This window comes from Rhamphochromis longiceps, linkage group LG11 (assembly GCF_057381845.1).
Source record: "Rhamphochromis longiceps isolate RC_006_pf linkage group LG11, R_longiceps_female_GT1.1, whole genome shotgun sequence".
NCBI classification, from domain to species: Eukaryota; Metazoa; Chordata; class Actinopteri; order Cichliformes; family Cichlidae; genus Rhamphochromis; species Rhamphochromis longiceps.
The window spans coordinates 36,866,416-36,883,985 of NC_140567.1; the positions used below are offsets into that span (position 1 = coordinate 36,866,416).

At 38.9% G+C, this 17,570-nt stretch overlaps 2 protein-coding genes across 3 annotated transcripts in view; one reads left to right on the forward strand and one right to left on the reverse strand.

The window, feature by feature from the left end:
- Positions 1–13,219, reverse strand: part of LOC146659908 (uncharacterized) — a 29,509-nt gene extending 16,290 nt beyond the window's left edge. The window contains exon 1 of the mRNA XM_085424214.1: positions 13,043–13,219. Coding sequence (XP_085280340.1) covers positions 13,043–13,219 — 177 coding nt within the window. The remainder of the gene's footprint in view (positions 1–13,042) is intronic.
- Positions 1,402–7,269, forward strand: LOC146659909 (membrane-spanning 4-domains subfamily A member 5-like). Of its 2 annotated transcripts, none has more exons than XM_085423873.1 (7): positions 1,402–1,519; positions 2,932–3,129; positions 4,554–4,670; positions 5,222–5,278; positions 5,559–5,765; positions 6,633–6,755; positions 6,953–7,269. In XM_085423873.1, exons 2-7 carry the CDS (start codon positions 2,953–2,955, stop codon positions 7,016–7,018), a joined length of 747 nt encoding a protein of 248 aa, XP_085279999.1. In that variant the 5' UTR covers positions 1,402–1,519; positions 2,932–2,952; the 3' UTR covers positions 7,019–7,269. The 2 variants fall into 2 exon arrangements, with proteins under 2 accessions (XP_085279999.1, XP_085280000.1); XM_085423874.1 differs by lacking the exon at positions 1,402–1,519 and adding an exon at positions 1,614–1,909.
- Positions 13,220–17,570: the final 4,351 nt, after the last annotated feature.

The following is a 17,570-nucleotide window of genomic DNA, read 5'->3' on the forward strand; positions in this document are numbered from 1 at the left end:
CCCCCCCCCCCTGTCCTACTTCAATCATGAAACTGATCAATGATCAGCTGATCAGCTTTTCTGTCGTTTGTTTATCGCCCACTTTGCGCCAGAAAGAGGAAACCGGCGGATGTCGTGCTAAACAACAGCAGCATGTTTAAGCTTGATCAGCTGTTGTTATAATTTATTTAATATTAATTTCTAGCAGCTGATGTTTGCTGGAGCCTGTCAGTTTGGATATGTGGTGAGGGAAACATGCCCCCGTCCGGCCCTGTGAAATGCCCATGGTTGATTGAAATGTGCTCTGGCACAATCATAGGCATTACCACTGAAAACAAGAAAAAAAAAGCGCTAAGGGCTGAACCAGTGCTGGACTGGGACAAAAAAAAATCGGCCCGGCATTTTGGCTGGAGACCAGCCCACCAGGTCTTATAGGAACGGCCATAAAGCCTTTGACAACAGGCATCTCCAAAAACGTTAGAGCACTTTTGCAAATATGTGATGTCTTGATAAATCGAGCAGGTATTTGAAGTTTACACAGCACCATTCTCGCATGAAAATATGTTTAAATTTTATTTTGTGACCCAGAAAGAGTAATATTTCAAACTCTGCCACTCTGTGTTCCTCCGCCACTGCCTCCTTTGAGTTTTGGACGAAATGGATTCTGGGATATTGCATTTCGTCATTTCGAGCTGATTGGAGAGCAGAACAGCCAATCAGATTTTTTTGTATCCAAGTCTGTGATTGGCTGGTTTTGTGGCACAAATATAACGGTGTAGAGAAAGAATTGAGCGCGCATGGGCAGAAATGTTGAGAGCGCGAGCAACACATTGCGAGCGAGCGCAAATGCAAAAACTGAGCTGGAGGGGCTGCTGGTGTGTGTATGTGGATAATAAAAACACTGAAATACATTTTTTGCACGCAGGAATGAATTTTGTTCACTCAAATTCAGCTTTTCTTCGCTCAAAATAAATTTCTCCTCAAAATTCAACACATGCACCTGCAAACTTTTTTTACGTGCGCTCAATTTTTTTTTACGTGCGCTCAGAATAGTGGCACAAAAATAACGCCATAGCTCTCGAGGCCTGGAGTTCCCCCACCCCTGACTTAACACAGTAACCCCAAGTCAATCACACTTCCAGTGAAAGCAAACTGTCCACTTAGGAAACAACCGAAATCCAAAATTCATTTACCTGGATTTCTACAACAATTTGCTGATTCACTTAATGCCTAAATAAATAGATCAAAATCAGTGCGTTGATTATTATAATCTGGTTATTAGTCCTAAATTAGTTTAGTTAAATTAGTCCACCAACGTTTTTCACTGTATTGTTCCGTTTTGCTAGTGAGGGTAATTCTTCCACATTTGATTTTTTTCAATTATCTTTGTGTGTAATTGGATGTTGAGCAAAGGGTTAATTTTTATATTGTCCTTATGGGCGGAGGAACAACTGGAAAATCTCATCCAGCAATAGCTGCGCAACAAACACACAACCAGATATTAATTTGGTTTTTGGTTGCTTTTCTTCTCCTCTGACAAGTAAGTTTGTTTGTTTTATTGATTTTGTATTGTAATTCAGGTTAATGTGACGTAATCATTGGTAAACAGGGGCTGTAGATCAAAGCGGGCCTGTAGGACTAACTTGGAACGCTGCAATGCCCTCCGTGGTGCCAGTCACGGGTGGAGCTGTATTACTGTAATTGTTAAATTACGTCGTATTACTGTCGAGAACAAAGACTTTGATCAAATACTTTTTTACATACATGTTTGTTTTTGTGGTCGTGGCTCGATTTCCCGGAACAGTCGGCGCAGTTTCGCTCCCTGCTGCTGGTAGTGGCGCAGTCACTTAATTTTTTTGGACTTTCACTCACAGGAGTAAAGTCGAGTTTCGTCCGCTTTGCAGCACATGTCCGTCGAGTTTTCTCTCTGGTAGGTTACAGCACTTTCCTAATATGCGGAGGACCCCAAAAAAAGTTTAGAGGATTGCAAAAATGTCAACAAAGCTAATGAAAAGAGAATTACGTTGTGAATTTTTCATACACCAGCTTTACTCTGTTACTTCGTTTATATTCGTTTCATGATTTCTCAGTTTCGGTTTCAGAAAAACTATCCAAAGCCACTTTATTGGGTCCAGCCAGGCTTTTGTTTACACTAAATTCTGACCTGCGTCCAAAATTTGCAACGAAGCTTCGACATGTTGAGCGTTCAGAGCGTTCTCTGCATACGTTGGTCGCGGTGAGTGATTATGGGAGTTAGTCTTGCTTCGTTTATTGTCAAAGCAGTCTGGCCATTTTCCTCTGACCTCTATAATCAACAACGCATTTTCTGCAGGTCACTGAATTCTTTATTATGGACATTTTTCTGTAAACCTTAGAGATAGTTCTCTCATCATCAGTTTCTGTAATATTCAGACCAGCCCATCTGTCACCAAAGACCACGCCCCATTCAGAGTCATTTAAATCACCTTTCTTCACTTTATCTTTTCAATGTCCACATGCTTAAATACTTTAAAGTGCTTTCATTAGATATTTCCACTAACAAGTAGTTTAATGGTTAATAAAGTGACTGTGAGTGTTTATCTTCAGTACTGTTATTCAGTTACTCATCATCTTTATCTAATATTGAAATGTATAGCATCTTGTTATAACTGCAAACACAACTGCATCACTTAATGTAGTTATTTATTTATATACAAGTTTTTTTTAAATTTCATTATAATTAACAGACAGTGTAAGTCACTGTTAATGGAGCTCGACATCATTATAAGGTGAGTTATAAGAGTTAATATAAGATAATAGGTATCGAGTGATTTGGATTTTTAATTTTGTTAGTTGCAGAAGTTAAATGAATATTTTGTTTCAATACTTCGATGAGTTCAGCCATTTCTCCACAACTGGGGCCTTAATGTGATTCAGACTATGTTCATTTTTATGTACTCTTCTCTCTTTCAGTCTCCAGGATCTACAGACAGGATGTCTGTCACTGTGTCTAAGGCTGATGGGGTCACTGTGTTCACCTTGACCTCTGACCCTGATAGCTCTTGGCCTCCTCTGTGCCAGATCCTCAAGAACCTTTGCTACAGTCCAGTGTGCTGCACCGTGTCACAGCGCCTGAGGCGCCTCAACAGAACCTCTCAGACAGTGCTGGGGGTGAGCTACAACCTTTAAGGATTCAAATACCTCGCTTCTGTCAGTCTGCCCCAGGGCAGCTGTGGCTACACCTGTAGCTTGCCTCCACCAGTGTGTGAATTAATAGTGGAATTGTAAAGCGCTTTGACGGTCTCGAAAACTTGTTGTTCCTAGAGTATTTAAAAGTAGAATGGGAGGCAGAGCCTTCAGTTTTCAGGCCCCTCTTCTGTGGAACCAGCTTCCAGTTTGGATTCGGGAGACAGACACTATCACTACTTTTAAGATTAGGCTTCAAACTTTCCTTTTTGCTAAAGCATTTTCTCACCTTTCTCACTCACTATGTGTTAACAGACCTCTCTGCATCAAATCATACCTGTTATTGATCTCTTTCTCTCTTCCACAGCATGTCTTTATCCTATCTTCCTTTTCTCACCCCAACCAATCACAGCAGATGGTCCCACCCCTCCCTGAGCCTGGTTCTGCTGAAGGTTTCTTCCTGTTAAAAGGGAGTTTTTCCTTCCCACTGTCATCAAAGTGCTTGCTCATAGGGTGTCATATGATTGTTGGGCTTTTCTCTTTGTCTATTATTGTACGATCTACTGTACATTATAAAGCGCCTTGAGGCGACTGTTGTTGTGATTTGGCGCTGTATAAGTCGAATTGAATATATATAGTTATATATAGCTTTTATAACACAGAATATAGTTTGTGTACTCCCCTTTACGCGTGTGTGTGTGTGTGTGTGTGTGTGTGTGCGTGCGCGCGCGCGCGCGTGTGTGTGTCGAGTAATTCAAATCATTTTAAACATTCAGGAGATAAAACACTGTCAGAACTATTGTTGCCTCCTATTAATGTCAGATAGCCTTCCAAGAAGACAGAGTAAAGGTAAATTTTATGTGTCAGGGATGCCACCGGCTTTGTATCAGTGTCATGTTTCCTTACCCCACGTGAGTCTAACTCTCACGTGAGTCTAACTCTCTCACTGACAAATTTATTGGACTTAAAAGTGAAGAAAAGTAAAAAGTTATCCACTGTGGTTTAAAACAGGGCAGCACAATGGTTAGCGATGTCCTCTTCGGCTTCCTCCCACAGTCCAAAGGCATGCGGTTAGTGGGGTTAGGTTAGGTCAGGTTAATTGGTAACTCTAAAATCGCTCTAAGGTGTGTATGTGGTTGTGAATGTTTGTCTGTCTCGATGTGTTTGCCCTGTGACAGACTGGCGATCTGTCTAGGGAGTACCCTACATCTCGCCCTCAGACAGCTGGGATAGGCTCCAGGCCCCCACAACCCTGAATAAGCAGAAGAGAATGGATGGATAGTTTAAGAGTTTTCTTATCACACTACAGAAAAAGACTTAGAGAAAGTGCTCCAGTATACAGCATATCCTATGACTGGTGTTAAACATCTACATCACCAGTTGTTAATTCTGTGCTTCTTCTTTGTCAGACTCTGCAGATTATGATTGGGCTTCTCAGTGTTGGACTCGGAACAATCCTTGTAAGCCGATATGTTGGATTATGGACCATACGTGAAACCGGCTACCCTTTTTGGATGGGAGGGTTGGTAAGCAAGCGAAGCAGCTTTTTCCTCAACTAGAATCCTCTGAGTCGGAAAAGAAAGGGACAACATTCCTCTTCCAAAAGTCCATCGGCTGCTCTCTACAGTTCCCAAATGTTTTGGGCTGTTGTTAAAAGAGGGGCGCTACACAGTAGTCAACATCAGATAAAAAAAATTCTCCTTTTTCTTTTTTGTAATTGCAAATTTTCTCAGTTTTACTGTAAAATAAATAAATAAATACATAAGGGCATATGAAGTTTACCAATCATCGCATTCTGTTTTCATTTACATTTTAAACCCATTTCAACTCTTCAGAATTGAGCCTGTAGTTCAGAGTATGTAGAGTATCAGAGTTGGCGCTTAAGACAAAGCTGGAGAATCTTATGAAATCAAATGTGTTTTATCAATTGAAATCTTAATCCCTTACTTCTGTGGTTTTATTGATAAGCTGCTGTTTCTTATTGTCACCTTAAACACATGATGTGTCTCCTCATTCAGTTAAATTACACATGGGAAGGAATTAAACTTTAATGTCTTTGTTTTTTTGTCTTGTGTAGTTCATCATGTTTGGAATCGTCAGCATTTTGTCTGACAAGTATCCAAGTCCATGTCTGGTGAGTAGTCCAGATATATCCTAGAAGGATGACTTGAATTTTGTTGTTTAAGTTGAAGATATGAAAGTAGAAGTATACTATTCTATTTCAATATACAAGTTTACACCAGGTCTCATGTATGCACATCTATGTATATGTATTTATGTAGGATGGAGCTGCAGAGCTTTAATACCAACCATTGCAAGCTTTCCTGCACTGACTGACTGTAAAACTTTTAACCGACCAGCCTTCTAATGTCTAAAATTTTATTTTACACTAACTGACCCATCTTGTATTTCAGGTTATCGTCAATGTGATTCTGAATCTGACTGGCGTTGCTTTTGCCATTGCAGCCATTGTGCTGTATAGCATCAGTGTATCTAATCTATATTTGTGGAACATTTGTGGGGAGCCCGACTACTGGTATGGCCATCATACAACACCAAGTTCGTCTCCTGAACAGATGATACTACAGGAGAGATGCTTGGAGGCCAAAGCTTTAATTAAGGTAAGCGTTAGTTCAGCAGTTTACATACAAGTTAAATTACCTAACTGACAAGTGGAAAATAATTGTTTAAAGTCAAATAATTATTAAATTGTTTTGTAGATATAATCACAGGTTTTTGCTTCTGAAATCTATGGATTTGCAGCTGGTAATCACCTTTCGTGGTCTCACTTTTCCGCAGATTTTTTTTTGTGCAATTTTGCATGCTATTCAGAAAAAAAATTTGACTCCTGTACAGAACGTCAAATTTACATAAATCTTTGATCGCTAGCAGTGTAACTCTGAAGTGCTGTACTATATGTTTGTAAGTTTTCTCTCCAACTGACACAACAATGTCAATGAAACGTTTGGCACCATCAAAGGAACCTGCGCTAGCACCCAAAAGGCAGAGAAAGATGCTAACCATTGCACAAAAACTTGGACTTCTGGACATGCTAAAGGAAGGTAGATGTTAACGTAGTTAATTACCACTATGGTGGTACCACTACCATAGAATTTACAGAAACAGTCAGATAAGTCAAACTTTACTCAGCTTCTTCTTGCTTCCTTTATTTCTACACCATTGATTCATTGATGTTGGATTCTCTGGCAGCTTCTCTATTCTCATGTTCTGGACCTGAAAACAGGGTTTGATCTTTGGTTTCATTCTATAATGCTGAAATTATTTTTCTACAAAGGTTTGAACTTTGAGAGCATTTTCAGAACGTTACTCCCATGATAAACGAGGGACCACTATATATAGGTTTTTGATCTTGCGATCACAGTCACGTCTGTACAGAAGTCTCCGCCCACTCTCCGGTCAAAGGGTCTGAGCCTCTGATCCTTTTATTACTGCAATAAAATTGAGCACTGTTGTTTGTATCCCAACAGATGCTCTACAGAAGCATCATTGCTGTGCTAATTGTGCTGTCAGTCCTGGAGCTCTGCGTCACCATCAGCTCAGTCGTCTTGGGGATCAAGAGTCTGAAGAGCAAAGAAAAGGGACAAACCAAGGTAACAGACTAGCATCGCTTCAAGGTGAAACTGTTATTTAAGCAGAAAATAATGGCCGAATATGTTTAAGGTTTTTTTCTTTTGTTTTTGTTTTGTGTGAGTTCTTATGTGGAAGTTTATGAATATTTGGTGACTTGCTCAAAAGCCAAACAGATTTATTCAGCGTCATTTTACTTTACCAATATTCTCTTTTTTAGAGCACTGATGACCCAGAGCTCTACACACCACTTCTAGAGGAAGTTACCACTAAGCCTACAGTCTGAATGTAATTGTGCTGTGAGGCTTTGTAACCATGTGCCTTCATAGCTTTCACCGTGTACTGCAACATTATCATGCAGTTCTCTTGCACTTTTATATACTGCAAATTGAATGTATTTCTAAATCTCTACTTTTTCTCTTCAGTGTGCCTTCCTCCAGATAGTATGCCACATGCTTTGTTGTTGCTTTTCTTTCTTTCTTTTTCTTTTTTTTTTGACAATATTGGGCCATGATACATAAAAATAAAGAAATCTGTTGCACATTTCATCAGCATTTGAGTTCCTTTCAAAAATGTTTTCAAAGGTAGATGAGAACTAAAAATTGTGTGGTAAAATCTGTGGAAAAAGTGTGGGGCTAATTCGCTGCAGAACACTTTGTAACATGCAGCTGTCCAGAACTCTAATCAATAATCAATGGCTGATTGGGATCTTTGATTATCTGCTGTTGTCACTGAATAGAATAGAATAGAATTGAATTGAATAGAATAGCCATTTATTATCATTTTCCCTGTACAATGACCAACCTTGCCAGAATAAAATATAAACAGTAGACAGCAGGAATAAATGACAAACAGGACAAGTTTATACAATCAAGACGGAAATATAGAAAACAAGAGAAATTTATACAAAACAAACAAATGGTGTTTATTAGCAAATGGACTGATTCTTATATAGTGCTTCTCTACTCTCCTGAAGCACTCAAAGCACTTAAGACAACATACTACATTAATTTTATTCTATGCTGCTTAAGTGCTTTCTATTTAAACATTCACACAAATTGATTCTCTGATGGATGCAACTTGCCCAAGAAAATTTAGCATGCGGACTGTGAAAGCCAGAGATTGAACCACCAACTTTCTGATAAGTAAGCGACCTGCTCTGCCTCCTGAGCTACAGCCATCACCACCGTCAGAGCTGTCTGAACGGTGAGTCTGGAGGTGTGGGAGCAGCAGCTTCTGGTCCAGTTTATTCTTCCTCAGGACTTGGAGGAAGTGCAGCCGCTCCTGGGCTGTTCCAAAACAGGGAGGAGACAAAGTAGACTGAGTCATCAACTGAGATGTTATTATAATGTGTTTGGTCAGTGAATAAATCTTTAGCTTTGAAATCAGCACAAATGAGTTTCAGTGTTATAAACTACATTTAAAGTAGCCTACACAGATACATAAGAAGACACACGTGCGATAAAACACATACAGTTAAAACCAGATATTTACATACAAAAAGACACGAATACCTTTTTTTTTTTTTTTTTTTTTGTCAAACATCAAATCAGAGTAAACTTTTTGGTTTTAGATCAATAAATATTAACATATTTTTTGTATTTGTGAAACACTTTCATCAAAGTCAGAAGTATACATACACTAAGTTTATTGTGTCTTTAAACAAAAAGAAACCTTCATACGATTTTATTCTGAGCTTAAGAAGCTTCTTATAGGTTAATTGAGTCCATTTGAGTTAATTGGTGGCACACCTGTGAATGCTAATAAAGGCACACCCCAAACACAGAGACTCTTTCTACACTCCACATTAGTTGGTGGCGGTAATGCACCAATTTGTTGTTTGCCAACTGCCAATAAACAATATAAAGAAGAAGAAGGAGGAGGAGGAGGGCCTCTTTCTTTGACATCATGAGAAAATCAAAAGAAATCAATGAAGGCATCAGGAAAAGAATTGTGGACCTACACAAGTGTGGCTCATCCTTGGGTGCAATTTCCAGATGCCTGAAGGTCACACATTCAGACAACAATATGCAAGTATAAAAAACATGGGAATGTGCAACCATCATGCCGCTCAGGAAGGAGACGGATTCCCAGAGAGGAATGTTTTTTGGTGTAAAATGTGTAAATCAACCAACAAGGACAACAGCATAAGATCTTGTGAAGATGCTGGTAAGACAGTGTGACTATTCACAGTAAAAATGAGTCCTGTAGCACCATGACCTCACAGGGTACTCTGGAGGAGAAAGCCATTACTTTAAAACCACAATAAGCTGGACTACAGTTTACAACTGCACATGGGGACAAAAATCTCTATTTCTGGAGACATGTCGTGTGGTCTGGCGAAACAACTGAACCGTTGGGCCATGATAAACCGTATATTTGGAGGAAAAAGGTGGAAGCTTTGAAGCCTCAGAACACCATCCCAACTGTGAAGTATGGGGGTAACAGCATCATGTTGTGGGGCTGTTTTACCGCAGGAGGGACTGATGCACTTCACAAAATAGATGACATCATGAGAAAAGAAAATTATGTGGATATATTGAAGCAGCATCTGAAGGCATCAGCCAGGAAATTGAAGCTTGGGCCCAAATGGCTCTTCCAAATGAATTTACAAATTATTTACAAAGTGGCTTAAATACAACAAAGTCAAGGTATTGGAGTGATCTCAATCACAAAGGCCTGATCTCAATCTGATAGAAAACATGTGGGTGGCACTAAAAGGTGAGTGGGAGCAAGAAGGCCTGCAAGCCTGAACCAGGTACACCAGTTCTGTCACGAGGACTGGTCCGTGATGCCCATCAACTACTGTAGAAAGCTGGTGGAAGGATACCTGAAACATTTGGCCCAAGTGAAACAGTGTCGGGGCAATTCTACCAAATACTAAGGAAGTGTATGTATGCTTCTGACTTTAATAAAAGCCATAAAAATACGTAACAGTTCTCTCTTTACTCTGACATTTCACAAATAGCCTACAAAAAATATGTTAATATTTATTGATCTAAAAGAAAGGTTTACTCTGATTTGATGTTTAATTGTAAGAATTTTTTGTTGTTTTTAAAGTGTAATATCTGGTTTTAACTGTATGTGTCAGTATTTATCTTTATTTTTATTCTTTTCTAACTTTTTTAATATTGTCATCATACATTGTGGAATGGCAAAGAAAATAACCCCATATTTCACAAGAATAAACACATTTTTACCAACAAACATAATTGAGTTTAAGGCACTTTTCTCAACTTAAATTTTAATCATTAGCACAACAATGAAATTATCAATCGATTCAATTTGGTATGTCTTCCTTTCAAGAAGCACTTAGGAAGACAAAGTCTTAATTAGTATAAATCATCAAGGCATCAAGTTAGTTGTAGGTCATAAAGGAACATGATTCCTGGTAACTGATAGAACAAAGACATTTAGGCTACAGCCTGTGCAGTGACTTCCTCCAGCAGTGGTTTGGTCAACTCTGAGTCATCAGTGCTCTACAAGAAGAAGAAAGAAATGGGAAAGTACGTGAAATGTGCTGACGATTACACAAAACTGAATGAACTGTGCTTTTGTGCTTTTGTGCTTCGTGCGGGGAGTTTTAGTCTGCACTTCTGTAACCACTCTTTTCTTTTCGGGTAAATTATGAGCCTCAACACTGTCAGACTTTGCATCAACAAAAGTTCAAAAGAATCCTTCTTTCTGTTATACTGTGCCACGGTGCAGTCCCTCAGTTCATTCCCTGTCTGAACTGGCTGTTTTAGCCTCTTATCATTAAAGACAAATTTAATTTGATTTAATTGAATCTGATTGACTGAATTGAACTCAGTTAAGTTAAATTCAATTGAATGCCTGTTATAAGCAGACGATTTGAACAGCATGTGGGTGGGTCCAGTGTTCTTAGACTAAGCTGTTTTCCTGGTACAACTTAGGTCACTAAGGGTATCCTCTCCATGACATTACAAATAGCCAAGAGTTGAAAAATAAACTGTATGAAACAAAAGGTTTAGAGCCGTTTGCAGACCTATTGACCAACAGGGATTACTTTAACAACAGCAAACATTATATGAATCTCTGTTTGAAATTATGAGATTTGTTTTAAAACCATGTCTAATATGAACATGGGGACATGGAGACAGACACTATCTCTACTTTCAAGATTAGGCTTCAAACTTTCCTTTTTGCTAAAGCATATAGTTAGGGCTGGACCAGGTGACCCTGAATCCTCCCTTAGTCAAAGGAGCTTGCAAAGAAAAGCGTCTGGACTTCTTTAAGTTGCTTGAAGACGTTTCACCTCTCATCCGAGAAGCTTCTTAGACTACGATGACCTGGATGACTGAGAACCTTCACAGACGAATCCTCCCTTAGTTATGCTGCAATAGACATAGGCTGCCGGGGGATTCCCATGATGCATTGAGTTTTTCCTTTCCAGTCACCTTTCTCACTCACTATGTATTAACAGACCTCTCTGCATTGAATCATATCTGTTATTAACCTCTGTCTCTCTTCCACAGCATGTCTTTTATCCTGTCTTCCTTCTCTCACCCCAACCGGTCGCAGCAGATGGCCCCGCCCCTCCCTGAGCCTGGTTCTGTCGGAGGTTTCTTCCTGTTAAAAGGGAGTTTTTCCTTCCCACTGTCGCCAAAGTGCTTGCTCATAGGGGGTCATATGATTGTTGGGTTTTTCTCTGTATCTATGAAGCGCCTTGAGGCGACTTTTGTTGTGATTTGGCGCTATATAAATAAGGTTGAATTGAATTGAATTGAACATCCACCATCAGAGTTGGATGTATATAACACAAAGGGGAAACACAACATTTTCAAGAAAAAAAAAGAGAGAGAGATTTAAATTGACGATTTGAGAAGAAGAAAAGAAAACCTTTATGTTACCAGACAAATGTTTGGACACCACTACTCATTACATGAAGACAGAATCAAAACTATGACATATTCCTAAAAGTAATCTTTTAAGAACTCATATAAAACTACTGTCTACTCAACATTTACCGATTAATTAAGATGTTTGTCAGACTGTGTTAGTTCATACTATATATCTTGTACCTCATTTTTTCCCTTGTCCTTCCTCCTCAGAGATTTGATCCCCAGGATGGAAGAGCCGATGGTGATGCAGAGCTCGAGGACTGACAGGACAATCAGGACAACACTGATGCTTCTCAAGAGCATCTGGTGAGACAAACATCAATGCTGCATTTCAAAACAACAATGTCACCTCAAAAACTTCTGAAAATAGTTTATCTTTGTATCGATTTAATGAAGAATTTGTTCTTCATGATTTAAATTGTCTTCTTAGATGTCATATTTACACGTTTTTTGTTTGCTTATTTGGTCCAACCAAATAGTTCATTTGGTTATTAAGTTCAAATTCATCTTCTTTGCTATAACGAATGTCTCCCTGCTTGTTTTGTCCAACCAACAGTTGGAAAAAAAACCTTTTAACTGTTGGCCTTTTTCAAACTTACCTTCACCACTGCTTGGCCCTCTAAGCATCTTTCCTTAATGATCATCTCCTCAGGAGATGGAGTAACTGCGGTTGTTGTACGCATCTGGTACCAGTATGGATTGTAGTCATTATCACACTGCGATCCCCACCACAGGTATATGTTTGCTAAATGGATGCTGTAGAGCACAATGGCTGTGATTGCAAAAGCAACTCCAGCAACATTTAGAGTCACAGTGAGGATGAGCTGAAATAGGAAACATATCACTTGATGTACAACCAAAAAAATATCTCTGAATATAACCTACATACAATACAACTTTACCTTTTCACATTCTGTCACAACAAAACTGACTTTGCAATTTTTCGGCAGCTACAACTCTGTTAGTCTTGTAAGAAATGTTTCAGGCCCATTCTCAGCTGGTGTACATCCCCGCTACTTGTTTTGCCGTCAGTCTGGATCCCTGATATTGAAGATTCCACAGGTCCCTCATCCTTTTTATGTAACCCCTTCCACTAGGATTACTTGCATAGTACCTTTCCAACAGCGCAGTCCAATCATAATCTGCAGAGTCTGTGAAAAAGGAAGGACAGTATTGGTGATAAACATCTGTGGTGCAGTGATGCTGTACAGTGGACCACTTTGCCTTGTTGCTTTTCTAAATAAACACCTGAAGCGATTACATGCATGATGAGTGACAGCAATATGAAAAAAAATCACTAATTATTTCATCAGCAGAAATGATTAACTCAAAGTTTAGGTTTAGAGTTCTGAAAAAAATCTAATACGTATATTAATGTATTAGTAATTATATGGAAACTATCTGTTCTATCTTTGATCTATCTTCTATCTTTGAATGTTGTAGCTCACCCCCAGCACTGTCTGAGAAGTTCTGTTGAGACTCCTCAGGCGCTGAGACACAGTGCAGCACACTGGGCTGTAGCAAAGGTTCTTGAGGATCTGGCACAGAGGAGGCCAAGAGCTATCAGGGTCAGAGGTCAAGGTGAATACAGTGACCCCATCAGCCTTGGACACAGTGACAGACATCCTGTCTGTAGACTGAAAGACAGAACAGAATGCATGAAATTAAAATGAAATTCTGGACCCAATCATCCTTTCACATCGAGGGTTAGGTTCATCTAACTAACAGTCTAAGCTAAGCCAACACCACAGTCTTTTGACTGTGAGAGGAAGCCAGAGAGAGAACTCACACAGACAAGGAACATGCAAACTTCACACAGAAAAGCTGCTGTCATATATACACATGCATTAACAAACCAAACTACTAAGTAATTAATATGATCTTATTCCTGCATTTCTGTATTTATTCCTCATTTCTCCATTTTTCCATCCAGAATTATCCAGTGTGTGTCACGATCCTGGGTCTTAGGACCCAGTGTTTTGAGTTTTAGTTCATTTTGATGTTTATAGTATGTTAAGCTCATCAGGTCTCCTATGTTCATTTGCTTATTAGTTCCCCCTTGTGTTTTCAACCCCTGTGAAGTCTCCCTTGCCCTTCGTGTGTTTCATGTCTGTTGTCTTATGTTGTCATGTCTGCCTCTCATGTTTCCTGTTTCATTTTGGAGAGATCTCGTGTTTTTATATTATGGATTATGTTTTGAGTCCTTTGTGGTACTGTTTCGTGTTTCCCTAGATCTCAGTTATTGTTATCTTAGGTTTTGCTCTTTGGCTTTGTCATATGGCTTCCCTGTGTTCCATGTTATGTCTCCCCTGTTGCTGTTAAGTTTGCATGTTTAGAATTCAGTCAGTGTGTTTCCTGTTTTACTTTGTAGGTCCATGCCTCATGTGAGTGTTTCTAGTTTTGCGTCTCTGTCTCGTCCAGCCTGATTACTCCCAGCTGTGCTCCCCTTCTGTGTCTCATTCCCTCGTTATCCCTCTGTGTATTTAAGCTCTGTGTTTCTCTTTGTCAGTGTCGTAGTCTCCATCATAGCTGTGTGATTTTTTTCCCTGTGGCTCCTTGTGCTTTAGTTTTCCCAGTTTAGTTTATTTTGTATTGTTTTTCGTGTCCCACTTCACGCCAGCAATAAAGCTGTGTTTTTTGAGTTTACCTTTTGTCTCTGTGAGTTTGCGTTTGGGTCCTCTCCTGCCTGCCACACAGCCGAATCATGACAGTGTGTAGTTACTTCCACATTGTTTCAACAATTCAAATAAATGCAACCTTTTTTGTTTAGGTTACATTTGCTCACCCAGATGTTGACTTCATAGGTCTCAACAGTGTTGGTCAAGCTACTTGAAAAAAGTAATCAGTAGCGCATCTGCGCTGCTATGTGTTTTTGGGGTCTTCTTTTGCGGCTCATTCAGTGAATTTTGGTCAGAATGTGGTGAAACTTGGTGTTTGGAGTCAGTAATAGCTCTGGAAGCTAACCAGCCTGTCTTTAGCCGGTTACATGAAGTTTGAAGAAGTTCTTGTTCCATTTGGTTTGTTTAGCGGTCTTCTGTGCATTTACATAACTGCTTATTTAACCATGGCTTGTTTTCGGTGTGTTTGGTGGTTGTAGAAATGGTTTATGTGACATTTTAGCTGAGATTCAGAGGGCTTTTTTTTTTCACTGTAAAAAGAAGTTTTCTTCCCATGCAGTGAACAGCGGACGCTAACGTTTTCGTCATTTTTTACAGCATCAAACTCAAACTAAGGTCAGTACTTCCACGCTTTAAATGCTGCACGCTCATACTCTCTCCCCCATTGTTGATCTGCACACAGCTGTTGCCATGATTGTTGCACTCGCTTACGTCATTGTCATGAGACGCTCTCGCAAAAAAATTCACGGTTTTAGTAACGCAGTAGCGCAGCATGCTTGCGGGAAAGTAACAGTAATCTAATTACCTTTTTTGCAATAGTAATCCCTTACTTTACTCATTACTTGAAAAAAGTAATCGGATTACGCATTACTGCCCATCTCTGGGTCTCAATCACTGGATCATTAACATGTTTTCATATCCAGTTGAATGTTGTGATAGCTTCCAAAATGTCCAAGGTGAGGCTACAGAGCAGTTATAAACTGTTATAGCTCATAATTAGGTGAATTCTGTTTTCCAAGAATCAAACAAATACCATTCCAAACTGGATTCATCCTGAGGTTTAACTCACTGTATTTACTGCAGCAAGTGAAGCAATCTAAAGTGACCTTTTGCTGTCAGAGTGAATGAAGTAAAGGCTGAATAACATAAAACAGTCAATTTTATCTGGACATGTGTTCAAAGTGCAAAAACATGAGGAAACTCAAAGCAAATACAAATGATGTACACTAGTGTATCTCAAGATTCAAAGTGTTTATTGTCATGTGTCACAAGAGAAAAGGCATTTCTTTGTGCAATGAAATTCTTTCTTTGCTGTCTACCCACAGATGCTGATTAATATATACAATAGTAATAGAACATATAAATACAAATAGTACAAATAAATAGCTGAAGACAGAAAAGGAGACAAAATATGGAGATTTGAACAGATGTGTGCAAAAGAGCTATAGCTTATTATGCTGGCTTAATATGTAAGTGCATTCCAAAAAATATGAAAGTTCATTTGTCATGTAATTTATTTGTCATACCCAAGGTTCATGTACATTTAAAATAAACTTTTCACCTTTACCTTTTATTTTCTCACATATCTTTCTGCAAATCACTTTAGCATAAGCGTAGAATATTCATCATAAAATGGACATCATGGTACTAAATCGCTTAATCTGTAGTTACATAATGAATATCTCATATTTAATTAGGCTGTATAAACTGAATCATTTGAAAGTACCTCTCTGAGAAGAAGAAAAACGTAAACAAATCCTCTTGAGAAAAAAATCAGTCTGAATATTGGCTGCGAAGTCGGGAAACAAGCCTTTAGAGGAAGCACGAAGTACAAACAAACCTCTTAGCAAAAGTGCCTCCTCCCATTCAGAGCATACAAAGACCTTTACCCTTTGCTTAACACAGAGTAAACACTGATTAAAAGTGAGCATAAAAAGTCAGGGCAGGATGTTAGCTGGAGAAAAGTATGTGGCAATATTGTTTAGAAATAAACAATATCTGTTTATTTAAATATTGTTTAGAAATAAATCTGTCCAACACAAATGAAATTCATGCTTCCAAATGTTTATTAAATCGTTTCATATTCACATGTTGCTTGTTTATTAGTCAGTTAATAGTTCTTTCTGTATTCATTTATCCTCCAGTAGGAGGATGTCATTGGATCCATGGGCCCACTTTTATATCAGCAACAGAGAACGGAAACAACTTTGTGTGAAAGTGATCTTTATCATTTATGTTATGTACAGACAGGTTTTGTAATCTCCATTTTATTATTTTACGCCTCTGAATTGAGTATGTGGAAGAGGAGTCACATGACCCATAAAACGCCCCTTTTTATGTGACCGTGAACGGATCCTGGAGCAGAGGGTCGCGCTTCCAACCAGCCCTTTTTCCCTATAGTGAGCCAGCTGAGCCAAAGAAAGCCGGCTGTGTTGAGCTTGGTTCGTAGTGTACCCTTTAGGTCTGGCTCTCGGTATTCTGCCCAGCGCCACGCTCCAGTCTGAGCTACATGTCAGTAACCAAGGATAGGGCAGATTAAATTCCATATAACCACTTTATTTTTTCACTTGAGGATTTCGATTCCTTGAAATTGTTCCAGAGATTATTCAATTTCGCTGCAGAAGTGCCTCCTCCCACTTGGCAGCTACATGTAGGAGGAATGTTTGGAGTTGGACTTGTCTAAATGTGGTCCACAGTCCATGTGAAAGTGGGAGGTTGATTGATTGATTGAGGGAAATTGTTTTAAGGGGCAGGAAATCAGAAGATTTAACCTGAATATTGTGCACAATATGCTTCAGAAGAGTTTAAACATAATTTTGTTTTGGACGATAGTTTTATAAACTGAAACGAATTCATTAAAAGTTTTTGAATGTGATATAGAGGGTTTTTTATTTTATTTTAGGGCAGTTCCACACAGATCCGTGTCTTCTACCCGTTCCTACCTTCTTTTTGGTTCTGATTTCTAAATTCCCCTGATCACACTTAAGATGAGTGAAAGGATGAATATCCGTGCTGCTTGGTGGAGAAATTGTGCAAAAGCATCAAATCCAAACTTCAGTTTTCTTCCTTCTTAACCACTTATCCAGTATACTTACAAACAATAACGCCATGTAACAGCTATAGATGGCATCATTTTTGTTCTACATGTTCCAAAATTAAATTATTTTTAATAAACAAACAAAAAAAACCCTCACTGGTAGCAATAAAGAAGAACACCAACAATGGTGGAAAACTGACTGTGTCAGAATCAATAAATGCAAGGTTTGAAAAATACAAGCACACAGCAGGAATGCAGTCTTTAAGCAGCACTTCAATAAGAAAACTTTGTATAACTCAGTGATGTTAAAGGACAGAGGCA

Excerpts from the sequence above, each read along its gene's own strand:
- LOC146659909 (XM_085423873.1), top strand. The coding sequence starts at position 2,953 with ATGTCTGTCACTGTGTCTAAGGCTGATGGGGTCACTGTGTTCACCTTG. Across the intron at positions 3,130-4,553 it reads CCTCTCAGACAGTGCTGGGG|ACTCTGCAGATTATGATTGG; the intron begins GTGAGCTACAAC and ends CTTCTTTGTCAG. Across the intron at positions 5,766-6,632 it reads AGGCCAAAGCTTTAATTAAG|ATGCTCTACAGAAGCATCAT; the intron begins GTAAGCGTTAGT and ends GTATCCCAACAG.